The sequence below is a fragment of the Coturnix japonica genome, chromosome 5, assembly GCF_001577835.2.
Source record: "Coturnix japonica isolate 7356 chromosome 5, Coturnix japonica 2.1, whole genome shotgun sequence".
NCBI lineage: Eukaryota > Metazoa > Chordata > Aves > Galliformes > Phasianidae > Coturnix > Coturnix japonica.
Genome location: NC_029520.1, coordinates 16903616 through 16918612, shown reverse-complemented (window position 1 = coordinate 16918612; position 14997 = coordinate 16903616). Strand labels below are relative to the sequence as shown.

General features: G+C 45.5%; 2 protein-coding genes across 8 annotated transcripts in view; both read right to left on the bottom strand.

The window, feature by feature from the left end:
* Positions 1–2195, bottom strand: part of SERGEF (secretion regulating guanine nucleotide exchange factor) — a 132243-nt gene extending 130048 nt beyond the window's left edge. For both annotated transcript variants that reach the window (XM_015864176.1, XM_015864177.2), the window contains exons 1-3: positions 2097–2195; positions 894–1032; positions 99–254 (exon numbers count right to left, since the gene is read on the bottom strand). In XM_015864176.1, the coding sequence (XP_015719662.1) occupies positions 99–254; positions 894–1032; positions 2097–2120 (319 nt within the window). In that variant the 5' untranslated portion in view covers positions 2121–2195. The remainder of the gene's footprint in view (positions 1–98; positions 255–893; positions 1033–2096) is intronic.
* Positions 2196–2465: 270 nt separating this feature from the next.
* Positions 2466–14997, bottom strand: part of TPH1 (tryptophan hydroxylase 1) — a 29945-nt gene continuing 17413 nt past the window's right edge. For 5 of the 6 annotated variants that reach the window (XM_015864156.2, XM_015864158.2, XM_015864157.2 and 2 more), the window contains 10 exons: positions 11309–11446; positions 10166–10349; positions 8770–8870; positions 8047–8114; positions 6363–6559; positions 5716–5851; positions 5125–5251; positions 4149–4244; positions 3805–3938; positions 2466–3503 (listed from right to left, as the gene is read on the bottom strand). In XM_015864156.2, coding sequence (XP_015719642.1) covers positions 3329–3503; positions 3805–3938; positions 4149–4244; positions 5125–5251; positions 5716–5851; positions 6363–6559; positions 8047–8114; positions 8770–8870; positions 10166–10349; positions 11309–11446 — 1356 coding nt within the window. In that variant the 3' untranslated portion in view covers positions 2466–3328. Of the gene's footprint in view, positions 3504–3804; positions 3939–4148; positions 4245–5124; positions 5252–5715; positions 5852–6362; positions 6560–8046; positions 8115–8769; positions 8871–10165; positions 10350–11308; positions 11447–12941; positions 13053–14997 lie in introns of those variants that run through there. The other variant, XM_015864160.2, reaches the window with a different exon arrangement.

Below are 14997 nucleotides of genomic sequence, written 5' to 3'. Positions count from 1 at the left end.
TAAGGTCTGAAACTCACAAGGAACGCAACAGCAATGAGAACTCTCAGCGTGTTCTCCACATCCCCATATTCCCCCAACTCCTGCAAAGACAGACTCACCTCCTAGTATGATTGTAAAATCCCAACCACAGGCCACTTCTTGCACACAGAAGCCAGACAGGGCAGTGCACAGGGTAAAACGCAGCACATCTTCCGTGTGATTCAAACCCAACTGTCCCTCTTTGTTACAGCCACATACAAAGAGCTCTCCAGCACCTGGAATAATTAAATAAAATCACACTCAGTTCACAAAGAAGCACATATGCAATGAGATTCTGTGACAAGACAGTGATTATGTGTCATTTAACAAACTGAACTGCACAGAGACAGCTATTTCTGATGCACCAGAAACATGTTTGAGAAAGCACGGCTGTCATAAAAAAAGCATCGGCTCACATAGCAAAACAAGAACCTGTTTTCAGAAGGATTTCACACCATTCACACTTGCCCGTATCCCTTTATTCCCATAATTAACTATGGTGTATAGCAGAACCTTTTGAAGACCAGATGCTATTTTCTGCTCCTTACCTTAAAACTTCTCCAGATTGAATAACATTCCATTTGACTACTTCCCTCCTCATCCTCAACAGAGGAGGAGCAACAGTTTTGTATTAAAAGCGATTATGTCATATGGGTTTAGAAATTATCCTCACAAAGTAATTAAACAGCCACAGAAGATGAGCAAAGGAATTTCTCCAAAATATCAGGTTGATAGGGACGGGGGAATACGCTTTACAACTAAGAATCGATACTTGCTCATACACAGAAGCTACACATAGGTGGCAGCACTGCACCAGAAAGGAAAGACTTGTAGCAGCTCAAGTCACACAGCCCTTGCAAGAGCAATGTTTTTACCAGTGATAAGGGCAGAATGTCCCCCTCCTCCGGTGATGCTCTTGATGTCTTGACATTTGCAGGAAACATCTTCCAGTGACTGAGGTACCAGCACATCCTCTTTATGACCAAGGCCAAGCTGCCCGTAGCTGTTTGCACCCTTCAAATGCACACAGACAAATAACACATTAAAAAAGGAAGTTAATGAGAAGAGATGTGCATAGCTCTCCCCCTACAAGCCAGCAGCTTCACCAGGGACATGGCACGGGTTAACCTGACACAATCTGCTCCCAGAAATCCCCCAAAGGGCAACCTTCAACCTTCACTCTTACAGCCGTTACATGGCGCCCAGAACTACAGAGCAGGGCCATGCCAGAGCTGCTGCCACTAAGGCCAAACATGCAGCCCCAGCATCTTCATTCCACACAGGAACGTGCTCGTTAAGACTAAATACAGGCTAACACCTGGCAGGGCTGAATGCCTCCTTACCAACAACGAGGGCCACCTGTTTAACACTAACAGTGTTACTCATGCTAATGCCTTCCAGCAGAACGCACCAAAATAAGGTGAGAACGACAAGCTGTGTCGTTCTGGAACCTAAAGCAACAAAGCAGAAGCACTTACCCATCATTAACTAATTCTTCTACCTTACAGAGGGCAAAACACGAAGGTACCTGCCTGCTTTTACACACGCAGCACGGCAGGAACGCACCGGGGAGCTTCTCAGCCACTTGATGGTCTCCGAGATGACCACAGCCAAGCAGCACCCCGCACTGCCGCAGCTGGAGGCCGCCCCGTGGGAGCTAACCCACCTCACCTGCTGCCCCGAGTTCCTCGAAGGGTTTTTGCTCGGCAGCTCGGACCTCACGCAGGAGCACGGGCTGGCGTGGCAGGCACCTAACGCTCTTCACAAGGTCCGACACGTGCAGACCGCACGCCTTCAGGACAAGGCTCCGAACAGCAGCGGCCGCCCGCAGCTCCCCCCTCCGAAGCAGCCAACAAGAGGGCGGCGAGACACCCGGGCACCGGCTGTCACAGCCCGTCGCTCACGTTTCCCACCGCTCACAGAAGACTCGGCTCTGCAGCCCGTCCGAGGGCCGTGCTGGCCAGCAGAGCGCAGCGCAGCCGGAGGAGCCTCGCAGCGCCCACCCCCGCCCTCATTCCTTCGCCATCTCTCGGCCGCAAGGCGGGCCATGTCCCCGCGCAGCCCACGCGCCCACCTACCCACGCTCGCAGCTCCGCCTCCATGCGGCTCGTGCCCCTCCCGACCCGTCCGCGGCCGAGGAGGAAGAGGCGGGCCGGGGAGGGCCCTACATCAGCGGGAGCGGCCGCCTAGAGGCGGGCGGAGCGACGGTGCACGGAGTCGTGCTGCTGCACGTGGAGCGGCGCGGTGCCGGTCTGGCCGAGTGATGCTCACAAAGCAACCTGCCCGCACCCAGAATGCACGGCCGGCTGAGCACTAACACCTGCGGAAAGGCGACGGAGCCTTTATAAGGGAGAAAACTAATCGCTGCTCGCAGAAACACGTGCAGTTCGCGAGGGAATGAAGCCGCGGGTGCAGAAAGCCCGCACCGCAGTATAGAACACACAAGCTCAGTCGGAGTGGGCTGTGTTTATTGCTGAAGTGACGAAGGAAAGGTTTACCTGCTTCTACCAATTACCAGCAGGACGGTACAGGTTTATTTCATTGACACTTAAAGCCTTCACGACAGTATAAACATGCATATAATGAATGCTCTACCCAGCCAGGAGGGGTGGAAACAGAAGGTATGTGTGGTTAATAGTGTAAAAATGCACCTTTGCAACTGGATTCTCTGGTAAGAACCACATACAGAGAAGCAGGGTGCTATTAAATATACCCTACGCTTCAGAAATCTTCCATTTATTACACCCTCAACACACATAAATTAACTTCATATATTTGTGTCCTGGTACCCGGGGGTGTAATCATTTGAGTTCTAAACCTAAATACTTAAACATTAAATATTTCTATAATAGCACAGACTCAGAAGCACCGATTACTATAGTCCTATAGCTTCTATGCTATGAAGTCTACACTATTGTGAAATTAGCAGCACAGACCACTAGCATCAGAAAGACATTTCCCTGTGCCAAATTATTCTACAGCTGCCTCATAAGCCACTCGCTGAAGCATCTGATCCGAGCCCTGACCACAGTTTTGCTCCAGCCTAGTGATTTCTCTATTTCTTTGCTCACTTCTCTAAGGCAGCTCCAGGACTTGTTTATCCTCAGGGAATGGAGGTGAAGGAAATACATTCTGTAGGGGACTTTAAACAGAAAAATAAGTTAAAGTGAGTTAAGGTGATTATCTTTATGGGCTATCCACTCTTCCATTAGTAAAGGAAAGTTCTGCATACAAGACGTTACATGCCTAGAAAGAGACAAGTGGGGAAAAGAAAAGAGTTGCTGAGCACACAACACAGATGATGGGAACGTTAAACTTCCAGCTGCTTGCCCATCTTGCTGAGGGCATCGCTGACAATGTCCAGCTCATGACGGAGCTCGTTCACCACGCTGGCAATGCTCTTGGTGTCTTTCAGGATCTGCACGCTTTGAGTATATGGATTGTACTTCACACCAAATGGACGTTTGATGGTTTTTGCAAACTCTCTATTAAAGAAAAAAAGAGAGGAAGTTTAACCAGAAGACAAACATATCCTCCGTGTACAGTCAGTATCAGTAATGACTTTTCTAAACCGCTTACTTTCTTAGTGATCATTGTAATTACTACAAAGTTCATCATCTCTCCCATCCAGTACATGGGAGACCAAGTAAATATTAAACTCAGCTTTCCAGCCTCATGAAAGGCTATTATAAAATTATTATAAGAATGAAAGGAACTGGTGCTGCCTCTAGGAAGTCAAGAATGCATCTATAGAACAGGGAATGAAAAACAAAAACAGAAACGTACCTCATCTTTTCCTTTGCTTCTTCAAAACTTTCAGAAACAAAGTAAACCTCCTGGAAGGTTGTAATGAGACATTCTTGCTTGCAGGTGACCTTTGGATCGAAAGGCTTGACTTTGGCGCTGCCAGAGAGTGAGTGCTAAGTACCATCATGTGTTATCACGTGCCAGAGGAATATCACCACCAAAAAGAATCCATGAGGAAGATGAGATGGATTAAACAGCGAATAAAAAAAAAAGATGAGGTGAGATCATAGTGCGTTGCTTCTTAAAACACGTCTGCAGCTGAACAATGGTTTAAGCATAACAAAACTGAGTATCTCTGAAGGATAAGCAGTGGATATTCTTACCTTGAGCTCACTAATAGAAGAGAGCAAACCAGCCCCATAAACTCTTAGCTGTCCCTCCTGCTTGCACAGGCCAAACTCTACTGTGAAAAAGTAGCACTGAAACAGAGAAGGGAGTAAAATAAATCAGTCTTCAGCAAAGGTTTTGTGGTGAACTAGATGGGGGCACTTCTACTTGCCAAGTACCAAGAAGTTGCAAGTCATTACTTCATTATCATTCTCAGATATCTAAAGAGACAGGAACCTAAATAGAAGTGTGAAGAACCACAGGATTAAGTGTTTCTAATAAGAAAATCAGATAACATAGCTCACCCAGCTGGGGCAGAAACCAGTAGAAATGTGGAAATTTATTCTGTTTTGAGAAGCACTGCAATGACGTGAGAGATACAGCAAAAAAGAAACACTGGATAGACAGGGTCTCAACAAGTGAAAACATCAATCCAACACAGGTTGTTCCTTAGTGGTCTAAAAATTAAAGATGTTTAGTTTTCTGATTTTCAGGATTCCTGCAGGTATGTGGCAAGGAATGGTATTTTCTTAGATGGTTTACTTCTGCTCTCACTAAAGGTAGCAGCTTTACCACTAGCTATGACTGGCAGCTCTTTCATAACTGTAGTTCAGCGTTGAATATTATTGAAGTAATAGTTCAGTGTTTTTACATGTAATCTATATTCTCAGAAGTAGAAAGATATTTTCTGGAGCAAAAAGACTACAGAATTTCAAGCTGGAAGAAGTGATCTACCCCTTTAAGTTGCATACTTACTTGACCTAAGTGAAGTAAGACCTGTCACATCTTTCTTAAAATGTATCTTTTTCCCAGCATGGAAACTTGTTATATGTTCTAAAGCTAAGAGTCAGTGAAACAGGCCTAGCAGCTGGTGCAGTTAATGTTGAAATTAATCTCCGAATTAATTAGAATGGGATCAGCTGAATGAAGCACTAAGCTTTAAGTGGGATCACTGGGTACTGAAACACTCACCGTTGCCAGTTTTTGGACAGCCTCATCTGATGCCCCAAGTGATGCAAGACCAATTTCCTGGGAGAACTGAGCAAAACTGGGTTCAGCCAAAAGAGGGACATGGCCTAGGAGCTCATGGCAGGTATCGCTGGAAAAGAGGGGGAAAAAAATCTCATCTTTCTTTGTGGTGGAGAGAAAAAGTAGCACCACTAAACAGTGTCTTGTGTTCATTAGCTAAACAATATCCAAAATACAGAGGAGTATCAAATCAGGTTTAGCTGAAAACACACTTCTACAAAAGTACGGTTGCTCTGGTTTTCAAATGAAGGTATCTAATATTAAGAGCACAGCTTCATGTTTATAAGCCAACTGAACTTTAAACTCTGCCCACAATGACAACTGCAAGAGTCCTCCAATAACATGCTCTACTTTTGAAAACCTCGTGCTTATGAAGGTGGCACTTGAGCATGCTAAAACATCACTACATTCAGTGTGAAGACTGAAGTCTTCAGCACCTTTGAAAGTATGTTTTCTTGCTGGTCTTCATGAACAGCTTTTAAGTAGCTTGGCTTGGGCAGTAATACTCAGAAACATGAGTCTCATTCTACTCACGGCTCTGGTGTGTAGAGAGGGTCCGAGCTGTGTCTAACATACTGAGTGCAGTGAAAAACTCTGAATGCTAATCCTGCCAAGAAGTCTCTGGGTGACAGATACCCAGCAACTGGGCGAATGGTGAAACCTGTGCGCTCTACAAAAGGAGTGGAAAAAAAATATATGTTAGTTTAAAGTAGAAGTCCATAATGTTCCCATCTCTGCTACAAATGGGGTAAGTACCACAACACTACTTTGGCTTAAGAGCACATGAAAAAATTAGGCATGACTAGAAAATTTAGGCCTAATCTTGAGAATGGCCAACATTCAGTAGAAGTGTCCCTACATCTGCGTAGGTGGATTTCTTAAGATTTCATGCCTACAACCAACAGAATACAGTTAGGTATCACTTGAACCAGTCCTAAGTCTCTTTAGAGTTAGCATGGCCCCCCAAACCATCACTGCATATATTCAGGACATAATATGCTGAAATCCAGATGGCCAAAAGGCCTCTTAAATGACCAGAATTAATAGAAGCAAACATTTTGCTTTTAAGTTTCCCAGCCAAAACCAAGAATCTATCATTTTTCTTTTGTGCCCACATAGTAAAAGTGTGAATTGCAATGGACTTCAGTTCTTTTTCATGTGAGAGAAAATGAATACCCTACCTTTCAGGAAGCGGGACACGTCTTCCAGCTGGGGGATGTTGTCTTCCCTGTAGCCACAGTATTTGGTGAGCAAGGGCAAGTTTTTAAGGTACTCTCTGCAGGCATGAGTTGGGTAAAGCTTGTTAAGCTCTCGGTACACAGTCCCCCAAGTCTTGATCTCCTCCTCTGTGAATTCAATCTTGGGAATTGGGTCACCACTACAAGGAGATGAGGACAAAGGAACATTCCCTGGTAAATGGCTTATAAGGATGACTCATTTACTTACTATTATTGTTTAACATTCATATGGCTGGGACACCTGGTCAAGCTTAAGACTTCATTACACTGTCAAGTACACAAGTGAGATCTGGTCTATGCCCTGGAGAACTTTTAGGCTTGCACACTCAACAGATAGCAATCCTTGCATTGATCTCACAGGGGGCCTGAAAGCTTCAATCATATAAATAGTTTCCTAAGTGCTTATAAACAGTAACTGCAAAATATTTTGTTTTAGGAGCTGGGAATGCATCTTCTTCCCTTTAATATCTCTGTCTGTGTACAATAATTTTCCATTACCTTCTTTATTTTAGGAAAAGATAATCTCCTAAATTAGCAGCACAATAAGTGGAAGCAACTAAACATGCATGTTAGGTAAAAACCATGCTTCTGTGCAGAGGAGACGAGGGCCTGTCCAAACATACTGACTGTAGTCCATCTCTGCTAATCAACCCTTCGGATCTTGATGTATGTGGATTAGAGCAAGACTCAGATTTAAAGGCTACTGAAAGCAACTGGAGCATCATTCATTGCTTCCACTGCCAGCCAGGTAACTGCTGCTTTCCCAAGGAAAGCTCTATTAACAACACATCCACAGTAACTGCCCGCATGCTGTGGTGGCCAGCTGCATGAACACTGAGTGCCACGAAGCTCTACATATCTGCCACTTCCAGGTCGTTCCCAGTCGAAGAATTTGGTGTCAATATTCACACAAGCAACAGTAATGCAAGAAACATGTTCAGAAAAAAAAACAACAAAAAAACTTTAGCACTGGGCTATGAGCTTTAAGAGCTCCCTCCCCCAAGCAGAATCTCTAAAGACAGAAGCTCTTTGAATTCTATTTCATAGAATTCTTATCTACGCATCACATGCTCTATTTTAAACCAGGAAATAAAACTCAAGTATTAACGCCTGCCCAGAGAATTTATTCTCAGTGGTCTATGGGCTGTCTAGTGACTTTTCCTCCCCTCCTTCCTTTGCAAAAGAGATCAACCCTGACAGAGTATGCATGTCCTGGGCAGACAGCTGTGCAGATGTGCTGCCCACCCCCTTGCTTTGCTGCACCCATTTCCAGAGAACAGGGGAGAGAACCCAGTGCCTGAACACATCCCACTGCAGGAAGCCTATGCTGACATTGCTGCCTGTTTGAGGATCAGTGCTGCCACAGATACCACAACATCTATGCAGCTGTGAGCTGATCCTCAGACTGACCAGAGACCCAGGAAGCTGTAAGGTGGCCTAGATCTACCTTTTAATCTTGCATTACCTAGATCAACCTGTAAGTCTTGCATTAAATCTCCCTTCACTTTATCCTTCTAGCTCTGATTCCTGAGACAAGTGAGATCTGAGACCAGGGAACGTGAACCAGTCCACTCTGTTGCTATTCCAAAGCACCCAGATGGCTTTTTCTGAAAGAAGTTGAACTTACTGTTTGTAGTTCATAGCCAGGTCTGCAAAATACTTTCGCCTCTTACGATAGACATTGTCTTTGAAACCCTGGGGAGAGAAGGAGGAAAGAAAAAACAAGTTAAATGGCTTTTCCAGCTGTAGTAAATAAGTTAATTTAAAGCAAGATACTTGAAAGTTCTTCAGTGGTAAATACAAAAGTATGTTGTATAAGACAGAGAGGAGAGGAACCTGATAGCTGTAGTTCGAAATGCTTATTAACTGTAAAATATGCAAATACGCCAATTCAAAGCAAACATCAGAGGTTTTATGCATGCAGTATATATTCAGAAGACAAGGGCTCCTTTTAGTCACATCGGTATACACACAAACTTGGTCACTTTCTAGCTTATTTTAAATTACAAAAGAAATTGTCCTTCTGTACCATGCAAGTTCTTGCAGTAAGGAAGAGAGAGGAATAACCAAGCCTGTCTCACAACAGCATTTTTGTACCTCTGTGACCACTCAGGGCCCAGCCTCAGTCCTCTACGTGAGCAAGCCTAACAGAAAGGCATAGAAGCCACATTCAGTACCAGCCTTGCCTGAACTAGGAAAAGACATGAAACCCCCAAGAGAAGGTTCTTAGAGCCCCCAGAGGCACTGTGGGAGGGAATGAGAGAGAGAAGGATGCACCGCATGTTTTAAAAGCAAGTTCCACAATGTACTTTTTGCTGAGCCTTGGGCGCAGAAGGGGTGAGATACTTACTGGGTGGTCAGCATCCAAATCGGACCCGTACATCAGCACTCGGTTTGCACACTTATCCAAATCTGAGATCTTCTTTGGATACCAAGGAATATTCTCCATGTCTATGGAACGCATGGAATCCACAAAGTTATTAATAACACCAAGCGTGCTGAGGGAGGAAACACTACTTTCAAGTCTGGCTATGGCGGTTACAGGCAAAATCTATAAATTAAAGGGTTACAAACAGGACAAGGGAGCCTGCTGCCTATCTGGCACCAGCCTACAGTTCACACTTCCTCCTCTGTCACTGCCAGTTTGCCCACAGACTGCACAGCACTCTCCAAATCAGAAGATTTGGGGAGGAAGCAGTTAATATGCATTCTCAGTGGCCCTGACTGCTATAAGAATTAAGGTTAGAGCAGCAGCTAATAGCTGTCATGGAGAAAAGGCCTCCTTGCGCACAGTCTTCCAGGGCACAAAGCATGTAAGGGAATGGATAAATGATTTTCATGTGGTCCCTGGACAGACTGGAGAAGGTTAGAGTCCTGCCATCCTTCTTTACTGGCAAGAAATGTTGCTCTCTGCTTATGCACTCCAGAAACATCAGGCTTTGCAGAGGGGTTTGTGAGGGAAGAAAAAAAGGAGGAGGCAACTTCAGATGTTCAGCCTCAGAAAGATGCATAATTAATTTCACTATTGAGGTTTTTGGAGGTTGAGTTTTTGGGGGGCAGTTTTTGTTGCTGTTTTCTTTTTTAGCCAAAAAGTTTTTAACAAGTTCTTGGCACAGCTGTTAATACACTATGAGAACCAAAGGATTTTTTTTTCTCTCCTAATGCTCCTCAGTTTTCTTAAGAAGGATGGGGAAAGTGTTCAGATTGAGATTCTCCCTATCTAGAGCTAGAATAAGAAACTTTCATCCAGCAGATACCAGATCTCCCCTTCCCATGCCTACTAGCCTGCGCCAAGCACAGTGGCTGAGAAAAATATGAAGCTCACTTTGTGCTGCCCTGAGTTCTGAGTATTTCTTCATCTAAGAGCAAATGTAAAGAAGATTTGAAGCATCTCCAAAGTAAGAGCCATCTTCTCTTTCACACTGATATAAGCAACCACATATTAGGAAAAATGCCTAAATAAACGATTTAAGAGCTGCATTAGGAAATGGAAGAACCCATCTCCCACACTGTCCTGTACCTGAATTTAACAGGTGTACATCAGTATGACACCTCTGAAATCATGGTGTGCCAGCCCAGCCCTCATTCAGACTTTGCCTACACAGTGGCCTGCATTGGTCTCTGCTGGTGCAGGGATCCCCACTTATAGCAGTTATACTGTGCTGGGAAGAGCAAATTAACACACTAAGAAGAGCAGTCACATCTTCTCTTGGCACAGTTTTGCCAGTGCTGCTCTCTACACTTACCATCTTCCTGCCCATTGAAATGCTCCGCAGGGTTCATAGAGACGATGCTGACGTGAGATTTGAGGAGCTGGAAGATCTCATTCAGTTGTTCCCTATTACTGTCACAGTCAACAAAGATTTCAAACTCTGAATTTCGTCTCTTGGATTTCCGTGACTCGATGTGCACCAGGTTCACGTGCTTCTCCTGTTTTATAAGAGGCAATGCTTTCAAACGGAATGACTAAAACCTACGTTTCATTCTTCAAAAACAAAAGTATTCTGCTGACATTGCATATTCACCATCTACGTGAAGTTATTTTAGTTAATTGGCTCTGCTGGTAGTAGCCTGCTTATAGGTAGTGGTGAAATTGATTTTTAAAAAGCCACCTATTCAGAAGGAAATGAAAGACTTTGAGTTCTTTTGGTTTCATTTCATTGAAGAGGCAGAGAAACACAGTAAGGTTTAATTTCACAGACCTTTTTCTTTCATCTCTCCCATAGGAAGCTGCCCAGTGCCTTGGTCTGGGAAAATCCACAACAATGCCAATCACATTGCCATGTAATTATCTCACAAGGAAGGGATTTAAAAGCAGTCATTTTCCAGACATGAACTTCACTTTTCTTTTATTGGAAAAATGATTTAATCATACATCCTACACCGGGATCACACAGGAAACCCCAGGCAGGGCCAGATGACAGCACAGTGACACCACCACATTCCCTGCGGGACAGCTGCCCAGCAGTCAAAGGAGTGCAGCGAGACAGCTGTACCACCTCTGTCACCTTCAGTCCAGCCAGCCAGTGACAGCAGCACTGCAGGCAGCTCATCAGCACCCCAGGTGTGTACCATCAGTGGTACCTCGTGTCCTCTTCCTCTATGCAGCAGAAACAACAAGTGCCAATCCTCCTTCATGAAGGAACAAGAGGAATCTGTTCCTATTTTTAGCAAGTGCAGAAGAGTTTTACAGACATTAAGCCAGCATCCAGCAACCAACTTCTGAGGCATGAGTGTACCTTTGTGGATAATTTTGGGTGCAAAGTGGGAGGCACATTAGGAATCACATCTTTAATAAATAAATGTCATTAATTCCACAGTGTGTCAAGCCTACCTTTCGTACAATAAACAAAAAGTAGATCTGCTGTAGAAATAAAATTATTACATACCTGAAAGAGTTTTAGAGCTTTTACAAGTCCTCCAACTTCATTCTTCAAGGAAAAAATGATGGCAGTTCTTCCCCTTTCAGGCACATGGTCTTTGTTCTCTTTATTATCTTCAATCATCATGTAGTTGGACTTATTTAGCTAAATATAAACAAACAGGGATCTGAATCACAAGGAATAGGCGTTGAGCAGGGCTACTCCAAGCAGAAAGAAAAAAACCAACCCCCACCATCATACAAAGGTTTTTGGCTCTTTTCCCAAGCGCAGACATTGCTCTTTGTTAAAACCAAATCCCACTTAAATGATGCTGCTGTAGAAGTGACAAAGTCTCCATTATAAATACATGGTGGACATGTATAAACCATGAGGCTGATCATTTGACATGATTATAAAAAGCAGGGTGGTTTGATCCCACACTCAGGATCACCACCTTCAGCTCATGAGATCTGGTATAGCTGCAAGTAATATTACAAGGTGCACAGGTGGGACAAAGCACACACACTGAAAACTCGTGTTCTTACTTTATGTTCTAGCAGTTTAACCTTGTGCTTAAGGTTAGGTGTTATCATTTAGTAAACAGCATTTCTAAGAGGCAAACAAATAAAACACAACACCACAGAGCATTCTTACGCTGAATTCTAAAAGTGAACTCTAACACGAGTTTGAACAAATTGCAGGTGAGAAATTCAGATGCCTGCTATGCCAGATGCACATCATTTGCACCTTTACCCCTAAACCAGTATTCATCTTTGGCTTTCCATACAAAAACTGACTGCTAACAGGTCTGCATCGACGTAGCAACCATGTTGGTGCCGGACCAAAGTGAATGCTAACGCAAAAGCAATTCCTCCAGCTTCACTTTATATTCCCTGTCAGTAACTCAGCTCTAATCGTGCCTGACACTCTTCCTTCCTCTTCACACTTCAGCTCTTAGGAGGGTATGGTGGGGAGGAATCATTATTGCACTGTATTAAGTGACCTGTCATCAACCTGACTTGCCTTAAAGAAAACACACAAACTAAAGGGGCTTTCCAAGACCCTCGTTCAGAAAGCTATTAAGTGTTTTCTGGTCAAAAACTGCTCCTCCTGAATCCTTTAGCAATCTCTTCCTTTCTCCCTCTCGGAAGCATTACTCCCCATAGGACAGATATTTGGTGTTACGTGCTGCTGCTCAGTTCTTGATATTGGTAGGTTAACATTTAAAATTACCCAAAAACATTTGTCTCAAGGAAATTACATTGCAGAGCTGTAAGCTGAAGACCAAAACACCTTTTAAATAGGAATTTGTCACAGACTGCCATTACCTTACTCTTTCTCACCACTCTCCTCACACCCTCCTTAGCGGGGAAGGATGAAGACCTGACCCTACAGGTGGCTGCAACTCAGCATCACTTTACAGGCACGTTTTTCAGCCTCACTGAAGGTCTCCGCAGTTTTGCTCGGACAAGAGACCCAAAACTTTGCCAAGCAGTTCATTTTGGGTTGGTTTAGTTGGTTGTTTTTTCCTTCCACGTGCGGTACCGCCAACCTGTGCCTTTGCATCTGCTTCTCCCCCACACCCTCCAGAAACACGGGCCTCCCCCAGCCCCGCCCGGACCTCCATCCCAGGGGAGCACGCCCGCCCCGCGCCGCTCACCTGCCCGCCGGCCTCCCGTGGGCACGGAGCCCCCTCCAGAGAACCGCCGCGCCGGGGCACGGCTTGCATGGTGCCCTGCGACGGGATGGGCAGGGCCGGCCGGGCAGCCGCTTTATGGAGGGGAGAGCCGGCCCTAATCCCCCCGCGCGGGGCGGAGGAGGAGGCGGGGGCGGGAGGGGCCGCCCGACGATGGCTATGGGAGCGCGGCGTGGCTTTTCCCTCCTTCCTCTCCTACTCTGTCATCGCACTCTGCGTGCGCCCGTGTCCACTGTCTGCTCGCAGGTCAGACGTGGAGACAGGGAACTTGCACTACACAGCAGAAGGCAAAGCGCTCCCTGGGAGCGAAACCCCTCGCAAGCCTTAGGGGTATTGCCCTCCAGCACGGCAGGACTGAATGATCATCACAGCCCTAAGTTGCAATGAAGCTGGAAAAGCCAACCTGTTCCAGCTGGGAACGGGATACATTCTGTGACCCGGTGCTTTGATTTTCCCTTTCATAAGTATTACTTTTCGGAAAGAGTAGTCAGGCATTGGAATGCACTGCCCAGGGAGGTGGTGGAGTCACCGACCATGGGAGTGTTCAAGAAACGCTTGGATATGGCACTGAGGAATATGATTTAGCCAGGAAGTACTGGTAATGGTTGGACTAGATGATCTTCTAGGTCTTTTCCAACCTTGATAATTCTGTGATTCTGTTATAAAGAAAGTGCAGAACCATTTGCTATATGTCTTAGCTCTACACCAGACATTTCCCTTTCTGCTTGCTGAACAGCTCTCCCCATCAAACAAGCTGACTCAAAAAGCAAACAGTTTGTATTGCCTTTACACGGAATCTTAAACATAGGAGACGTGATATTCATCATGAACCTGCAAACAAGGCTCAGTAAGGTGCTTGTGACAGATGACTGCTCCATTGACTCTCCCTGGCCCATCACGCACAGCAACAAGGACCGGCGTCGCTCTGCTATGACCTCCTGGCATTACACCCTGATGCAGGTGAGCATCTTTTGTTGGCTGGGTGCTCCCTGACGGCAGCCAGCTCCATTGCCCCTGCTTTCTTTTCTAGCAAAATGCTGAGCTCATCCCTCACAACAAATTTCTAAAGGAAACACAAAACGCAATTCTCGTTTCCTCTGAACTGTCAGAAGACAGCTGAGTTCACACCACTTCAACTGTGCTTTTTTTTCTCCAACAGCTGCTGCAAGGCAAGCAGCACAGCAACGGCCAAGGAAATTTAACCTAACATGAAGACAGCTCATTACATAAAAACATAACCTAGATGCCCAGAATCTCAGGGAGCTGATTAAACTCAGCTCACTGGTTGAGCAAGAAGCCCTCACTGACCACAGCCAATGCTCTACGGCCTGAAAGGGCAGAGGCACGCAGCATGAACTGACTCAATTACAGCCTGTCCTCTTTAGCTGCTCGCTGGAGCCTGCTCTGCACTCCACACAAGGCTTCCAGGTCCTGTGAATGCACAGATAGCTTGGGAGGAGAACTGTTTCACCCAAAAGCCAGCAGCATAACCTACTATGTAAGAACAGTAGCTTTGGCCCCCACAACAGAGAAGAGCAACAGGGCACGGCAAAGCCACCATCAGGAAAGTGTGGAGTGCAGTGCAAAGAAGATTACCACGTTTGCAGGTGGCTGCCCATCTCACTCTAGGAGGTAAAGAGCAACCCAGAAAACATCTGAACTGGCACAGAGCTGCTGAACAGGAGCACTGACACAGAGAGAGGCCTCAGGCTTTCAGCAGAATGTCAGAAGCCTCGAGGGACCCTGCAGGAGGAAGGAGTTGGGGAGGACAAAGAGAACTTGGAGCACAGGCGCTGCAGGGAAACAGCCCTCTCCTTGTCTCATAGGAGATGGTAATACTGTGATTTATATTTTTTGTTTTTTAAAGCCCAGCAGAGGTTTCTCACATAGAGCCTCTCATACAGACAAAGCCCTCCAGACACATAATCGGCACCTGAGGATCAAGTGCAAGTCTGACCCTGCTCAGAAGTGGGTCAAGCTGATCATCGTTTTGCAAGACAATGTTTTGCCAAGCAGGGCT